Raw genomic sequence first — 16,870 nt, 5'->3', positions numbered from 1 at the left:
TGTCAGAGAAGCCCACCCGTCACTCAGAAAACATGACGATATTTCACCCCAACATCTGCTTCGAGATTAAAGTAGGTTGTCTGGTTTCAGAAGACAGTGGTGTAGCAAACTAACTTTTGTTTTTGTTCTTTCAGGAGGCATTAAACTTCGTTATGTTGTCCATTTTCATAAGTGCAACAACCTGATGCTTCATTTCTTTTTGGAACAGGCGAAAGTCGATGCACGTGTGGAATACATCTGTATGATCAAATCATAAGAAATGTATGCTTTATCCTGCTTAAAATTGGTATTCTAAAGAAAGATGTAGAGCGAAAGAAATAGAGACGACGAATATTAATACTACTCCCGCTAGCAGCCGAGACTTGACGTCCTACTCACATGAAAACTAAATTGCTTGGTTCTCGGCCTTAGTGACACCGCCCTCGAAGTCTTGTTTTGTATCTTAACGCTATATCATTACTCCCGACACTACGAACGTAGCAGAACTAGTTGCTATTCTTAAATAAAGGAGAAAAAATTATGAAATCATAACGCTTGATCATATAATGTAGCCAACGATAAATGAACCTGTTCGCAAATGATCAGCATTGAAGCGCCGTCTAGTGAACAATTACGGTTACCTCAGCCAGCAACCAGATAATGGGAATCACGTCTCTGTCAGGTCCAATAGCCAATGAGACTTCAAACAGAAAATATATGACGTCACATACCTTATAAAATGCACATGTAAGGGCGTGTTAAATACGCGCAAGAACAATGATTAGATGCCGTAATACGGCATCTAATCATTGTTCTTGCATGCTCTCTTATGATGACTTCTGACTGAAGGAAGGTGCAAGGTATATATGGTTATGTTGGTACAGCACGTGGCAAATGTCCCCTGATGGTCAACTCTAAATGTTTTATTGGATCCATCAAATACCCATGGCAGGATTTGCAGTAGTTTGCCGTGATGTTTGTGGCTGCTGTGTGTCGCTTTCCATGATCCATTCCCAATGGACCACATTCAAAACATTCCTGCTAATTCCGCTAGATGTCGCTTTTGTGCTGTTGAAATGTTGTCACCCATATGCATTGACGTTGGTATGTCTTAGTCTAGCTCAATCTTAGATCAAATATTCAGGTGGCATTTGTTCAAGTGCTATATTGTTAAAACTGTCATCTTTGGGCCAGGATTTACCTAAGTTAAGTCTAAGAAATTGTATGCACTAGTGTTTTATTTTGTTATGGTGTACAGTTGACATGTACTGGCTTGGACTTTTCAGTATATTTCAATATTTGCTACCGGTAGGGCACAACCATTACCTTCCTGGGTTACCATTTTCTCATGTTCCATGATGGCAAACAAGATGGTGTATACTTACAGTATACATAATGTATATTTGAGATGGACGGACCAGGATGCAGTATGTATGTATGGTTTGGGCAGCAATAGAGGACCATGCTTGTGAAGAAAAGAACATCTCACCAGTGTTTCAGGAAGTCTCTGTCAACTAGGAAACCATTGCCCATAGTCCCAAACTTGAGAAGGAAAGACAAAAACCACATCTGTGCCTTATCAAGTATATTCAGCCAGACATATAAACATAGAGGCTACACATGGTAACATAACAGTATATTACATTCAGGGCTGACCAAAATTTTTAAAACATCTCATGATTGTAGTAGTAGTGCAGTCTTAAAGGGATGTACAATTCTCAGCCCTACTGCAAACATGGATCATTAACAATACATCAGTATCCCTGTGGCAATCAGATCATGTTATCGGCATAAATCTAAGAAATGTAAACTGCAGTCATGTTTTATTTCGCCCAAAGGACACAGATTGGAAGTATGGTTCACTCCAAGGGTCTTCCATCCCTCAAAGATCCAAGCTGAATACCAAGTTAAAATCAAATTTTCCATTGCATGCACTAAGACCGGTAAGGATAGGTTCTTTTTCTGTCTGACTACCCTCTTATCTCTTGCTTGTGATCTGATACATGCATAGTGTGGGGGGACAACCTAGAAACTGTAGTAATTAGCATGCACAATTTTCGTTACTCTGCAATAAGTATAACAGACCATTCAGCAATGCCAGTTTGGAGAGAAAGGCTTATTATAGGATGATTATTTGGGTGGGTTCAGGTTTTGGCCCTATCCTGAGTACGAATTGCAACATCACTGAACTTGAAGGTTCGGTTGATCATTAATCTTCATCAGAAAATATGAACACTGTCCTAACCTATTCCATCACAGATGAACAGTGATGTTACCATGACTGGGTGTGCTTATGGTGTGGGTCATGCCTACACTTTTCTCCTTCCAAAAAAGATAGATCTTCTACATCTGTTCATGCTATCATTATCATTTCCTAACTCCATGCTGACCAAAGCTCAAAAGGATCCTTAAGGTAGTCAAACATGTAGGAGTGAAAGAACCTTTACTATTGTACAGTTATGTCTGTGGTAGTGTAGGATAGGACCCAGCCACCAGAGGACCATGGTCATGTCACCATCTATGTTTTCCAATACTGTACATGTATAAATCTCTTTCACAAGCCAATTCAACTCTTATTAAGCACATATCAGAATTTATTAATGACATCTAATACTGCTGTTTGTACATCTGTTGTTTCTCATCTGACTTGAAATTGCAACTTTACATTATGCACTGCTAGCGGCCCTTCTACAATGCTACAATACCTGTTTGTTTGTCATGTTTTCTGCCCGTTTACGTAAATGTAATGACTTGTGCTACTGGCTTTTAAAATGCTGTTGGTACATTATATACAAAATCTTGATTGTATGATTCCGGAGGCTCATAACGAGGCCTCGACTTAATTCTACCTGATTGAAGGCTCTCTGTCAGACACCCTTGTTTACTTTGTAACTCTGACGGATGGCAAATATGCAATGCTGCTCCTCACTGGGCGTATACAAAATTTGTCAGATTTTCTTCTTTGATGATATGACTCTAGGCCGCATGAAAACAACTACCGCTACTGATGATAAAGATACAGATATCAAATAATTACAGTTTGTGAAGGAAGCGCCATCCAAAAAGGGCATCCTATAGTATTTTTACACCTTATATAACAAAGAGATTTTTTACTGTACTTGATCACAATAGTAAAAGTACACTTTGTCCAGTGGTAGTTGCTACCAAAGAGCAAGTTGATTGAATACACATACACATATAGATACCCTTGGGTACAAAAGAGTTTTCAAAAATACATTATTTCACAGTCTATGGTACAAGTTTCGAACAAACATCATGCTTCCCAAAGATCAAGCAACTTGGTATCCCCATTTGTGTTTTACAATGATTGTGCTTGGGCTTTTAAAATCAGTTGCTGGTTTGGATCAAACCTTAGGGATCTTCAAATATTCAAAATAGATGTAGCTTTTTTGTCTTGCAAGTGTAAAAATGTAGCTTACTACATGGCATGATAGCCTGTCCTTAAATATCTTATAATTATCATGTTTTGAAGGCACAGCCGTTTTCAACACAGGGGCATTTAGAAGCTTTCTTTCAAGGCAGCACAAGTTAGAAAATAGCACTAGGTTGATTGTCATCTTCAGTGAAACCTGGGCTGTAGGGTGGTTCAGGGTCAGGGAAAGGGGGAGGGGGGAAGTCCTCCTCTGTAAGTGCTAGAAGCGTGTTGTTGTCTTCTGATGGGGGTGGAGTCTCCACAGGCTCCTGCTCTTCTGCGATTGGCTCGGCAAAGGCTGGTGGTGGTGGCACTGCAGGGGCAGCTGAACACAACAGGTACATCAGTGAAGCAGTAGATGGAGCTACATGTATCTTAACCTTAGAGAACAGACTGCTCCATGTACAGACTGCCCCCACAGACTTGGCTACAATGATTAACTAGCTAAATGTCAGTAGACATTACACATCACTGTGTGCAATTCATTGCTTTTTAGTCATTTAGAATAGCTTAATGCCAACACTACATATGAAAAGTGAATATTAGTGGGCTTACATGTAGCTCTGAAAAAAGGATTTGTTTCTCACCTATTTCCTCATCAGCCACAGTCAGAAGGAACTCCTCGCCTGGGTCGGTTGTTGAGGAGGCGACAGACACCATACTGCTGGGTCTGCTCTCCCTGGGGGCAGTGCTAGCCTCACTGGGGGAGGGGGAGGCATAGATCTGCTCCCTGTAGCGAGCCAGCTCCTCCTGGGCATCTTGCAGCTCTGTGTACACTCTCCCCCGCTCATCGTCACGACTCGTCAACATGCCCTGTGGGGAAACAACACACGTCAGATCAGCCAACAGTTCAGCTATCCTTCTACTCCCCTTCTGTTTCTACATGGCTAAACTGACAATTTGAACTCATCAGCCAGACAGATATTGTACCTACTGCTATCAGCATTGAATGTCTTAAGATGGGACGTTAGGAAGGTTTATTCAATTCTGTGTGTGTTTCATCCCCATCCCCCTCATTAGCATACTACCGGTATGGTAGACACTATGGTACAAAAAAACTTAGACTTGTAACCTACCAGTAACTGGGTTAGTTGATCACTCAGTCTTGAGGTGACAGCTGTCAACTTGTCACAGGGCAAGGATATAGTCAGGTCACTAGCACCACTGGTGGGTCGGCTTACTGCTGGGGACCCTGCAACATGACATGGAAAACTGTCATGTCGACCATGTTCAATGCTAAAGATAACACAGCACACAACACCTTTGTCAACCAGAATAGTCAAAAATCACAGTCTGTGACTAGAGTTAGTGTATCAAGTTAACCCACCTTCCTGAGAGGTTGTCTTGACCTCCCCTTCTACCGCTGGGGAAGACGACTGTCTTCTCTCTGGGTCCTTCAGACATTGGTTCACCAACGTCGTCAATGTGTTGGCTGAAAATACATACATACATGTAAGTCTTGTTGCTACACACTGCTAGAAACAGTACGGTTATAATGATAAGGTGCACTTATCTGGACAAGTTTACACAGTCATACTTAACTTCAATATTATTATCTTTTGCCACTGAGAAGAACCTTGTAAGATGTACGCCCAATTGCTGGTACCTTGTAGGATGGCAGCCATGACCAGGTCCCTTGGTTCTGGCTCCTGACTGGTGCTGTCCTGTCGAGACAATTTCCCATCGATCTCTGACGTCAGCTGGTCCTCCGGTACCCCTGCCAGCTCCGCCAGCAGTCTGTGCTTCTCCTCCAGACTCTTCCTGATCGCCTCGTCTTTCCTTCTCAGTTTTTCTAGAATGGGAAAACATGGCGCCACATTTAGGTGTGGAGTAGACATTGCACTGTCCTGTGCTATACACCCGGGCAGGGGTCTTTAACTTCAACTGGTCCAACACAGAAAATGCTGCACCTGAGCACAACACTGACTCTAGTATAAGCTAGCACAGTAACATGCCAAGTAGGGACTTGACATTCCTTTGTAATGCACACAGCTTTCTCCAATTACAAAGTGGCTGGGCTACCACAACAAGCAGGAGGGATACCAGTAGAGAGACTATCAACAAGACACAGAGGATACCAGTGTCATACCTGGGGTATAAATACCCCTTCCATCACGCAAAATGGCTGCCTTTTACATCCTTCCTGTGATTTATCTACAGACATATTGTCTTGATTATCTGGATCTTGGATTTAAATATTCACAAAGCTGCTGCTACAATGACTTTTTCTTGCATCATCTCTCTTGGCTTTGGTGTCACCTTCTCAGACTTTGAACCAAACAATGGCAGACTGCATGTTTACATCTACTGACTGTTGACCTTTCTCCAAACAGTACTAAAAGCTCTATAATCCACCTAATGCCTTAAGCCACACATCCCGACGCCTTTGTCCCAAACAATACCACACATGATGTGACATGTAAATCTCTCCTGCTCTTACTTGCTCCCAAGTCCCAAACCATCTAAAGGGTGTGCAGAAATAACCACCATACTCTTTGGTGTTGCATCCCTACATGTACAACTGTTCAGGAATCACGAAACAAACTAGGTTTGATAAGAAAGTATCGATCCGTACCCAATGGTGTGAGGACCACCTCCGTTTCCTCGTACACCACCTGCTGTGAGACCAGCACCTCCGACGGCTGGACGACCTCCCTGCCGTCCACCTGCGTCTCCTCTGCCTGCTGCGTTTCCGTCACGCTGTCCTCGTCTACACGGACCGTCTCCAGGTTACCGTTCCTCTCGTTGGTGGGGATCTCCTCACTGGCAAGGGAAGGCAGGTATTCACATACACATGCAGCTGTAAACTTCCATGCCATGATGAATGTCTGTGAACTATTGGTACTGAAATTCCTAGGAGCTTACAGGTAAATCAGACAGTAGATCTCCCAATGTGTGGTATTCACTACAATCTAGTAGTTTCTTCTCAATAGACATAATATATATGATAATCTTGAATTTCCAAGATTTTCTGCTTGGATATTACAATAACACATAGCTTGCCCTTTTCTCACATGACTGCATGGGGAGGAGACCCTATCTCTAAACATGGGAGGATTTTCTTGGAGAAGATCCAAGATGTCTTTAGAAGGCCCTTCCTTAAGACAACACCTGATAATGTGTGTCAGCTCTTATGTATTCTGCGGATTTATGGCATACAATGGAACCAGTCTTTGAGCAGATTTCTTCACTAATTTCTACACCAGAAAACTCTCATTCTCATGTCCTTATTTTCCAACAAGTTTTTTATGCATGAAATTTGAATGTCTATTAAGCAGGCTTTATTGTAAAATACCCAAAACCTCATGCTATTATGTTATTTCACTGAATAGATATAAGAATGACAACCATTCCAAATCAATAGCTGTCTGATAACACTTTCATTACATGAAGAATGTGAGAATGTGAGCTGACTTACGCTGTTGTTTCTGCGATGGGATCTTCATGAGTCGTGGACATCCTGGGGGGTGGGGGAAGCGAGATCCCGACCCTCCGTGCCCGCTCCTTCTCCTTGGCCTTGTACGCCTCCGCTGCTTCCGTGATGTGCTTGAACCACCTATTCATGATGGCAGAAGTTCCTCTGTTAGCTACATACACTGTGCCTGCTGCCACTAGGGACCTGCCTTCCTGTCAGGACCCCTGCACTTACAGGTCCAACACCCTGACACAAACTTGTTTGAGTTGTTCCCCAGCCTGAGATCTTTATGCAGAGCAAATTGCGCAAGGAAGACACTCCTAGGTCAACACTGGTGACCTGTCGGGCAGACTTCATGAACTGTGAAACCTAAGATCAAATTCGGGTCAACACAAAAGGTTCTGCCACCAGGCACAACTTCCTCAAACTTCTGCTAGGCAGCTCTCGACCAGGTACAAATTGCTGCCCTGATAACACCAGTGTTGGGAGGTTCAGAGAGGAACTCTGCCAACAATAGCTCCTTCACTTCCCCAGGCCTCTCGATTTCTGCTACCAACAAGCCTGCTTCTGTCTAGTGGTTCAACGGCATGGCAAGGGGACAGGACTGAGGCAACATTACCTACTACCTGAGGAATGTAAACTCAATACCTGCATAGCAGACCAAAGCTTTCAGTCAACAGATCACGTTACCCAAGGGGTGGGACTTACTGCCTATAGCCTCAGGGTATTGATATGCACTTTTGTAAAAAAAGGTCAAAACTGTTATCTACTTCCTCTTCTTCATTAGATATTAAGTAAAGTATTCCTTTCAACCATCGTGTGTTAATGCACTTCTGTACATGTACATGTACATGTAGTTGCCAATACAAGTACTGAGATTTACAGTACCAGAAAAATGTTATTCTCAAAGACAGTTTGATATGTACAAAATACACTGTAACAGAAGGACTATTTCATGAATAACACCTCAGTTATGTAGAGGTCAAAAGGCTGTGGTTGAACAGGAATCATTAAAGTGTAATACGACACCTGTCTTTCAATTAAAAACTGCATTCAACGTCTCCAGTACAAATAAACAAACTACCCCTGGCATACTTTGTAATTAGGTACAAAGTATGATGAGGTACAAAGTATGCAGCACTACGCATATGCAAATAATACTCGCAGGCTACATCATTTCCTTTCAGTTCATTCAATTCTTCACATGCCATCTCCAGAATCATAACACCCCTCTCTACCTTTACTTTCCACAATTTCAATACCAACCGAAGGAAGACCAGTTTCTACTGTACCAACACATTTTGTCAAATAACTCTGCTGCTCTTAACACTACCGAAGTACTGCAGGGTTACTAACTATTATACTCTGTACACCCTAAGCAGACAAAGGTACTGAAATACTCACGTTTTTCTTTCTGTCGCTGTTGAGGCCACCAGCTCATAGATCTGGGGTCCAATTTGGGACGTACTGACCAAGAAGAACGCCTTATTGTCTGTAGGTGGAAGGAGGAGAAAAATTTATGAAATATCCATTCAATGACAGAAATACCCAAACCCCCTGAACTAACCCATTTCATATACATGTAAATAATTTTCCAAATTTTGCTTCAGAGTTTGATGATGATATGTTGTATCATTCAAGTTGCAACTCAAGAACCACGATATGATAAGGCATAAAACATGGATCAAATCTCACAGCAGTATAGTTGACCTTACCTGTAGCAACATTTCTGGTGAGCAGGTTGTTGAGCTTGATGATGGGGGAGTGTGTAGTCTTGGTGTCCTCCTTGCCGCTGACTAACATGGTGCTCTGACACTTAAGCACGTAACGGTTGTCATCCTCCTTCTGCATCAGCACCAGACAGTCCTCCATTAGCAGCATGTGGAGATCTGGGGACGGACGATACATCTTCTTAAAACAGTTCTACAGAGCAGCACTGTCTTCATACCTAAATACGACTAAGGTATACATATGGCAGTTTCTAGTAGGCATCCTTCCATCTCGTCTACTTCTCTTGTGTCATGGCTGTTGGCAGTGTCTTCTATGACTTTCTATTACAACATCACCCTATAAGATAAACATGTATAAGTCAACAGATACATATCAATAGTCAATAATTTCCCTACCAAGAGTCTTCAGAAAAATTTTCGGAATATGAATAACATCACCCAGTTCAGACAGCAAACAGGACATCTCACATTCTCTAAAGATAGACCCACCTATAAGTCTGGTTCTCCCTAGTCTCCAGGTCAGCGCTCCATCATGGAGGAGGGTTTTGGATGGTAAGTCTAGTTCCTGTGGAATGGAAGAAATCAGGAGAATCAGTGATGAGAACACTGACGCATGCTGGGAGCGATATGGATAGATTTGTGCAAAAGATTAAAAGCCTGTAATAATTGTATAGCCTGGGTGCCATCTTAGTTAGTTTACTGGGACCTCCCCCTAACCTACAAGGGTGAGTATGGGAGTTGGTTATGAGAGAGTATGGGAGCCCCGGTAAACTAACTAGGATGGTAGCCGGATGGTACCCAGGCTAGTAATTGTAATGTCATGTAGTGAAATTTATCTCTACAGGGAGGGGAACTAAGTCTGTGAAGATTGTCTTGGAGAGGACCCAAGATGTCTAGAGAAGACCCATCCCTTAAAACAACACTTGGTATCAGCACTTCTGTATTCAGCAGATTCCAGGCACACAAAGAAGCTAGTCTCTGGGCAGCTGTTATGCATTTAGGATGCAGGAACAACAATGCTAACCATTCATTTATTGGGTAACATTTGTATGCATGTTTAAGTAGTTTTTGTGGTATCAAATCATAGTCTGAGATAATCTAGCTATTCCTTAATGGTTATTTTATTTACCTTGAATTCAGCAAGTAAGGGGTGCGAAGATTTCTCCAGGGAAGATTTGTCTAACTTCTTGGAGAACTCTTCAAGTTTCTGCAAAGGAAAGGACAATAGCAAAGTAAGGGTCAGGCCAAGTTCTTTTCAATAAGATCCCTGTAGCTAGCTAACAAACATCTATTTAAAAAAAGATGAATAACCGAAATACTGCTGCCTACCTGGTGGTTTTCACAATCTCTCACAGTTTGGTTCACATACTCCAGACTTCTTTTGCAACATTCTATCGCTTGGTTTATTTTCTTCTGTTCAGTTGGATTTCCTGTAAGAAATTGGAGACAGAGTCAATAGGATAAGTGCACAATAGGGCAAACCTTTAAGACAACATACAGCTAAACATTTTAAGGACCGTCTTTCCTTCTTGCCCTTTTCCTATATTTCACATCTAACCTACTTCTGTGACTTTCAGACAAGTGAATGAATAGACATGAATTTCTACACCCTGTACCAGTTAAGCTAGTCACATGTATCACATATCAACCAATAATAGGAGGAAAATAAAACTGTACATGTAAGATACAAACGCGAGCCATGGCGAGGCCACATTGCACTACCACTACATGTGTAGCTACTTGAAAAAGTATCATGCTTCACCTCAATTGAGGATGAATGCTTTACCTTTTACAAATGCAGTTGATCTTCTTAAGTTTACAACAGACAGTACAAAATAGCTGACCTATCGTGTAGTTGGCTATCTTCTCCAGCAGAAGGGGGTACTTGGTGAGACGCTGCATGACTTGTGGAAGGTGGTCCTTCAGTGACAACCTTCTACACAACGGGTTACTCTCTGCCTCCTGAAAAAGTAAGGTAAAATGTGTGAGCGAACCACCCTGTACATTACTTGCTTTATTTAACACTGTCAGTTTCTTTAGGCCAAACATAGTATAATGTAGCTTACAAACATCTATAATTGCATCTGTATGTTAATGCTTACTTCAACCATAATCTTGTGCAAATGTGACAGATTGAAGACATTTAGCAATTCACGTGAACGTGAAGGATGGTGACTTACAGCCATGAACTGTTGTAGTTTGGAGTCCTTTTTCTGTCGGACACGGATCATCTCTACTGCTGCTTTCTGGTTGGCACAGAACACTGCAGCCGAGTGTCTGAAGTGCTCGCCGCTCTCATTATCAAACTGGACAACAAAACATCAGACATGTTACCTTACATGCTCACATTAGTCTTTTCAGTTTTAGTGCAGAGATGTCACATTTCTACAGAAGTTAACAAATTGCCAAGTTTTGAAAGTTAAGCTCACAGTTGCAGAATACAACTTAACTTGTAAACCCATCATATGATCCTAACCTACTGTCAAGTCATATAACAACTAATAGAACTATCTCATGGAGACCTCTGAGTAACACTTACTCTGTCCAACAGGAGGTCTCCGATCTGCCCTACTATGTGTCCATCTGCTTTCTTCTTTGCCTTCATGGCCTGGTTTAGCGTACCTGAAATAAATGGATGAATACATTTTATAAACAGTTTCTGGCGATTAAATGCATCATTGACAAGAGCAATAAAACAATAACTTTTGAAAAATATTCAAAATGGGCAATCCCTCTCCAACTCAGACAGTCTGCCGTGAGTTTACATAATTTAATTGCCTTGTCCTTGTACTTGTCCTTCAACCTATAAAACCGTGCCAGCAGATTGTGTGTACAGGACAGGGAGGGGGTGTGACCCACAGATACCAGCCAGACATTTCACCACAACTACTGCTGGGGGGTTCCGACATCAAAGGGTACCAGCAGTTGATTATATAAGTCCAGAATGTTGCACTACAGTAAGATAGTGCCGCCAATCATTGGTGATGTTGGCAAATTTCCCATATACTAGTAGTGGTCTTCAAAGCTAGCAATGTTTTTGTGTGTGGGAGGTACAATAAACATACAGATGAACATTTTTTAGGACCAAATCCAAAGTCTGCGATTTAGCAACAGCATCTGTTATGCAATTTTTATATTGTTGTTTCTTTGACTTACCTAGAAAACCTTTTTAGAGAATATCTTTTTTCATCAATGTAGTGCTGTGGTTCAATTCTACCATTCAACCTGACAATAATCTCAAACAAGATTTCTACTATGTACATGTAGCTGACAGTGACAATTGTAGCATCTGATCAGTCTGGAAATATCATTTCTATCACTTCCTATTTGGAACTCTTTCCACTGTTTCCAGAACTATATCACAGAGGTAAGATAAAGTGAGGAACATAAAAGTTGAGAACTTACTATGCATATCAATGATTTCCTGCATGTTGGGAAAGACCTGCTTAACTACATCACCAGGCAGGATATTGTCCTGCAGCATCCGCCTGTGGAATATCTGCAAACATTCAAAAACAAAAATCAATCAGTAAAATAGGTACGGTCAATGCGAACAGGTGCAACATTAAATAATTTTGGTACGTGCAAGTTCGTAGCAGCTCCAATAGCCTACAAGTTGAAGGTGTCTACCAATAAACTAGTAACCATAAAACAGCTACCTAAGTGTAGTAAGTACATGAAGGATGCACCGATTCAATATAAACTATGCTCTACAAGGTGGCCTTAAAATTCTAAAATGTTCATGAGCAAACCCTACAGGTGCACAAATCTTCAGTTGCTACTACAGGTAGAGTTTCTATCACCTTGAAATAACTTCAATGTCATCAAATGATCAAGAAACAAAACTTACCAAATCTAAAACCTTGAGGTTCCTAACATGTGCTTTCTCTGTGTGAAACAGTTCTGCAAAAGAAAACGGACATGAGTCGTTTTGCTTGAGAAGTTTTATAAAAATAAATATAAAGGATACATACACTGAAGACATTGTCACCATCCCCTTTCATACGTCATTAGCTGTCTTTCCATTTAACAGGAAGGAAGGAAGAAAGGCAGTCAATTTACCATTTATAACTTCTTGTCTCTTGATCTCCTTTTTGCTGAGACTCTTTAAGGTGCTCCTATCTACCGTCTCCTGCCAGTTGGCACCCTGCTCCAGGTCCACATCAAAGTCCGAGTCCCTGCTCACATCCGTGGGAGACGGGGGTCTGTGCACCGCCTCAGAGGAGTTACTGTGGAGTAACAACAAGCAATGTAAAGTCATGCTTGAATCTGTTGGCCAAATGAAACATGCTACATTCTATTACAAATGCCATCACAAATTCATCGAAAGAAATACACATCTAAGACTATCAAGCAACGAAATATGTTCATATGACAGAGCAGGTAGTCTTGTGGAAAGAAACAGCAGCTCTCTTTTAACTAAACTAAACAGCTGAATAAAGTCTACAATCTATTCTAACTGATACTGGAGAAATGGTGGCTTGCTGAGCCCAGGCCAGTCTCCCACCATGCTGACCTGCTGGACAGACTGGACGTTGACGTGGATCCTGATGTGGTGGTTTCCGTGGCGACCTTGACAGCATCCACATCCACATCACTCTTAGACCGCTTGCCAGAACCATTGGTGATGGAGTCCCGGCCCTAGACAGGGTAACACAATCAAGAAAGCTCTAGATAAATCATGCTGAAAGTGTTTAGAGAATCAAAGGTTCTAAAAGACGATCTGACAAAAATCAAAACATTTCTGACCTTATTGCTATGGGTGAAGGGCCCAAGAAAGTCCTTACTAACACATCAAACAATTTTTTCTCTACTGCATTTTGGTAAGATGTGTTTTATCATAAAACATGCTTTCTTTTACAGGAAATAACTCATAGTGCAAAAATTGCTACTTACATTTATTCTTCCTTTCAAGCTCTCAGATCTTTCTATTGTGGATGTTTTTCTGTTACTGGAAAGAGAGAAATTAGGAATCAGTATCTCTTCAAGTTGCCAGATATGTTTCATACACACTCTTAATTTAAGTAACACTAATAGTGTTTATAACTGCAAAAAGTTATAGCTTTCTTCAAGCTACCACTCAGCATCTCGATGTCCCAGATCTAAGAAATGAAAGTTATTTTCGCAGGCCTGTTTTTTTCCACAGTGGCTACACAAACACAACACAGCTACAAGTCTATATGTGTTTCTAACACTTCACAGGTACACAGAGTCAGCATGCAGGTGTCACACTGGCCACACAAGTCCTATCTCTAGATGGACTGGAAAGGGACTCTACCTACATGTGCACTCAGTTGTCACACCAACACACAAACTCAGTCACTATCAGCCTACTCTGTTATCTTAACAACGTTGATTGATCCCACGGAAAGCAGATAGAGCAAGACTTAGTGGTACACACAGAAGGTGCTGGCAGCTTAAGAAGGAAGCACATAATGGCAAGGAGCAGTACATATTAGTACTGGCTCTATTGAGGACATGCACACAACAGGCAGTCCAGACAATGGATGTTCTGTTCTGTTCCCTTGGTTTTCTTCACCATCTCCCCGATGCCTTACCTCATAAACAAGACAAATTAGGCACCAAAAGGGTAACTCTTCAGGGAGATGCTTGATTGGAAAAATGCTGTTTTTAGAATGTGCTTAAATGTCAGAAGTAGATAATCATGACCTCCTAAAATAAAACTTTGATCTTGTATCAAAGCCGGGCTTTCTGTTTTACACAAGTTTCTTGCCTCATATCAGAACACTTTCAACACGTTGTTGTTGCCTCTGATTTTACATATGTAGACATAGTGCATCTCCAGAAGTAATACCTGTGGAGGTTCTAGATCTGCTACATCAACACATACTGGAAGCACTTGCCATGTTTATACCAGGAGTTTCAAAGCTGCAGAGAGTAATATTTTACGGAGCCAAACTCTTTTAGAGCTTTCATGTATCATGTGAATAGAGATCTTAGGCATTGCAGATGTGTACTGCCTGCTCTTAAGTAGCATGTTATGTCATGATTGAAGCTAGTGTACACTCTACATGGTAACTCTTCTAATTTGCAATGGCAGGTCAGAGTTCACAGGCTTAGCACCTGTCTGCAAGCAGCTGCTGATATTGCAGCCCAGTAATTACCAGCCCATTCCTCTTGTGAATAACCCCTGTGATGAAGCAAGTCAACACTGCAAACCTTTGGCCACTCTTCAAAGCCTAACTTAATGAGAGGGCATCTCCTAATAGATCAGGCCCAATTAAGGGACCCAGGGGGGTAGAGTCAAATGAAAAGAGCTAAAAAGTTATTTCTAAAGGACTCGAAAGTATTTCAGTTCCACATGTTAAGTTTAGGCCACTTTGGAAGGGCCCAGAATTGGTTAGAGTACACCCTTATCAAGCTCAGGCCACTTTGAAAGGGCCCAGCTCATGCAAGGTTAGTCTGCAGGGGTGCTGACATGAAAAGGAGAAGAGGTACCTCTTGCTTAGCTTGGCTACGAGTTCTGAAGTGAAGAGGAGGGGCAGACTGCCCCGGCGTCTGATGGTGGGGAACAAAGTGGTATAACCAACACCATCATCAATGTTTCTGTTACAGAGCACAGATCTTCCTGCCTCCTCAGATCACAATTTCCACATATCACCAAAAATAAGCAAGGTACAAGTTGACACATTCTGATCATGTGTGGATGATTCTTTCTTTTTCCATTTACTGCTGACAAATTTGACAGCATGCTCATGACAATTTGATGATGGACACTTCTACAATCCATCTGGGAGGCAGACAAGTCTTGTGCAAAGTCAGGAAACATTGGTAAATGGACAAGGATAATGGACAAGGATAAAACAAAAAGAAATTGAAGGCAGACAAGACATGGGAGCTACAAAAAATATAATTCTAAAACAGTCATGCTTTTAGAGTAGACATGGTGGGGTGGGTAGATCTGTCAACTATCTTTCTGTATCAATCACCTTGAGTTTGCAAAGTGTCCTTTTGTACCTGTAATGTGTTCTTTAACAATACAGTAATTGCTTTTTGAAAAGTTTGTGACATTTTAAACACTAATTCCACACAAACCAAATGTTTCCATAAGAGATGACCTGGCTGACCCAGTAATGCTCCTTACCTGGGTTGGTCGGGAGGGGGCTGCTCCTGGGTGATGTCAGGACTCTGGCTGCGGGGAGAGTTCCCCCTGGAGTTGGGGTGGGGGGAAGTGGCTGGGGACGAGGGGTCCTGCTGAAGGTTCTCGTACCCTCCCACCATTGTGGTCACTATACGATCCTCCTTCAGCTTAGCTGTGTAGAAGTATGAGTAAGGTGAAAAAATATGTTGTGTTCCATGGCACAATGACAAAATTACCTAAAACTAAGAATTGTTACGTAGCAAGGATTCCTGTCCAAAACAACATTCATCACAATAATATTTATGATCATTATCTGAGACTGAGGCAGTTTACATGGAAGCTATGCATATCAACATGACACGATAAAGATATAGATCAACTTATGTGTGAGACAGGATGTTATGTCATATGCCTCAGTTGAAGCAAGGAGGTTTTGGTTGAAGGGGGAGGGGGGCAAAAAAACAGGGGACATCTGGTGGCAGTGGGAAAAGTCAACATCCTCCTACAAGTTAAACCTCATAAAGTCAAACCAACATCCAGCTCTGGGTCCAGCTCAACATTGAGTCAGAGCATCTGAGATTGATCATCCAACCTCCAAGTCAAGAATAACTGTGAACAGGACTTGTCAAGTCAACAAATTACACACACTGTTGTTTCATCCTTCCTGCTGAATACTGTAGGAGAGTGTATACCATCAAACCCAAATATTTCACATCTGTCAACAGTTTACCACAAGAATTACTCCACCAACCTATGATACAACTAACAGAAACAACATGAAACATACATTGAGAAGCAGGGAACAATGTGTCATGCTTACATTTCAGGACCCTCATTTCAGTGACCCGTACCAGCATCAGGACTAGTGCGAGTGCCCCCTGAAGCCCTAGGCTCAGGACGGCTTGCAGCAGGGTCCCCAGAACCAGTATTGTAACAAGCTGTGCTAACATTTATCCTGACCATAACGGGTCATGGGCAGCTTTTCACACCAAGCTGCCAGGAGAAACTAGGAGGAGCTAAGGACTTCAGTGCACAGCCTGATTGTAACAGGCAACTTGGGAGAACTTGGCTCCTATCTCGGGCCAGTCAGCTTCCTCCCAGATTTCCTCTCAGAACACCACTACGTCAGCCCTTCCTCCCCAGGGCCTGCTTCCCTTTGAACCTATCCCCTCTGAACCACTCTGGGCATCTCTGCCAAAGGGTCTGCCTCC

General features: G+C 42.0%; 1 protein-coding gene across 12 annotated transcripts in view; it reads right to left on the bottom strand.

Moving 5' to 3' along the window:
* Positions 1 to 1,549: 1,549 nt before the first annotated feature.
* The window catches only part of LOC136432876 (rho guanine nucleotide exchange factor 11-like), a 60,667-nt gene continuing 45,346 nt past the window's right edge, over positions 1,550 to 16,870 (bottom strand). For 11 of the 12 annotated variants that reach the window (XM_066424460.1, XM_066424457.1, XM_066424466.1 and 8 more), the window contains 22 exons: positions 15,663 to 15,831; positions 15,017 to 15,076; positions 13,454 to 13,508; positions 13,074 to 13,198; positions 12,620 to 12,786; positions 12,408 to 12,460; positions 11,963 to 12,056; positions 11,097 to 11,179; positions 10,738 to 10,863; positions 10,402 to 10,519; positions 9,887 to 9,987; positions 9,687 to 9,764; positions 9,047 to 9,122; positions 8,549 to 8,716; positions 8,232 to 8,325; positions 6,831 to 6,968; positions 5,988 to 6,175; positions 5,019 to 5,204; positions 4,740 to 4,844; positions 4,489 to 4,604; positions 4,000 to 4,225; positions 1,550 to 3,737 (listed from right to left, as the gene is read on the bottom strand). In XM_066424460.1, coding sequence (XP_066280557.1) covers positions 3,529 to 3,737; positions 4,000 to 4,225; positions 4,489 to 4,604; positions 4,740 to 4,844; positions 5,019 to 5,204; positions 5,988 to 6,175; positions 6,831 to 6,968; positions 8,232 to 8,325; positions 8,549 to 8,716; positions 9,047 to 9,122; positions 9,687 to 9,764; positions 9,887 to 9,987; positions 10,402 to 10,519; positions 10,738 to 10,863; positions 11,097 to 11,179; positions 11,963 to 12,056; positions 12,408 to 12,460; positions 12,620 to 12,786; positions 13,074 to 13,198; positions 13,454 to 13,508; positions 15,017 to 15,076; positions 15,663 to 15,831 — 2,735 coding nt within the window. In that variant the 3' untranslated portion in view covers positions 1,550 to 3,528. The remainder of the gene's footprint in view (positions 3,738 to 3,999; positions 4,226 to 4,488; positions 4,605 to 4,739; positions 4,845 to 5,018; positions 5,205 to 5,987; positions 6,176 to 6,830; positions 6,969 to 8,231; positions 8,326 to 8,548; positions 8,717 to 9,046; positions 9,123 to 9,686; positions 9,765 to 9,886; positions 9,988 to 10,401; positions 10,520 to 10,737; positions 10,864 to 11,096; positions 11,180 to 11,962; positions 12,057 to 12,407; positions 12,461 to 12,619; positions 12,787 to 13,073; positions 13,199 to 13,453; positions 13,509 to 15,016; positions 15,077 to 15,662; positions 15,832 to 16,870) is intronic. The other variant, XM_066424464.1, reaches the window with a different exon arrangement.

The sequence above is a fragment of the Branchiostoma lanceolatum genome, chromosome 4, assembly GCF_035083965.1.
Source record: "Branchiostoma lanceolatum isolate klBraLanc5 chromosome 4, klBraLanc5.hap2, whole genome shotgun sequence".
In the NCBI taxonomy this organism is placed as follows: Eukaryota; Metazoa; Chordata; class Leptocardii; order Amphioxiformes; family Branchiostomatidae; genus Branchiostoma; species Branchiostoma lanceolatum.
Note: the sequence above shows the minus strand (reverse complement) of the source record. Positions and strands in the feature narration are given on the sequence as shown.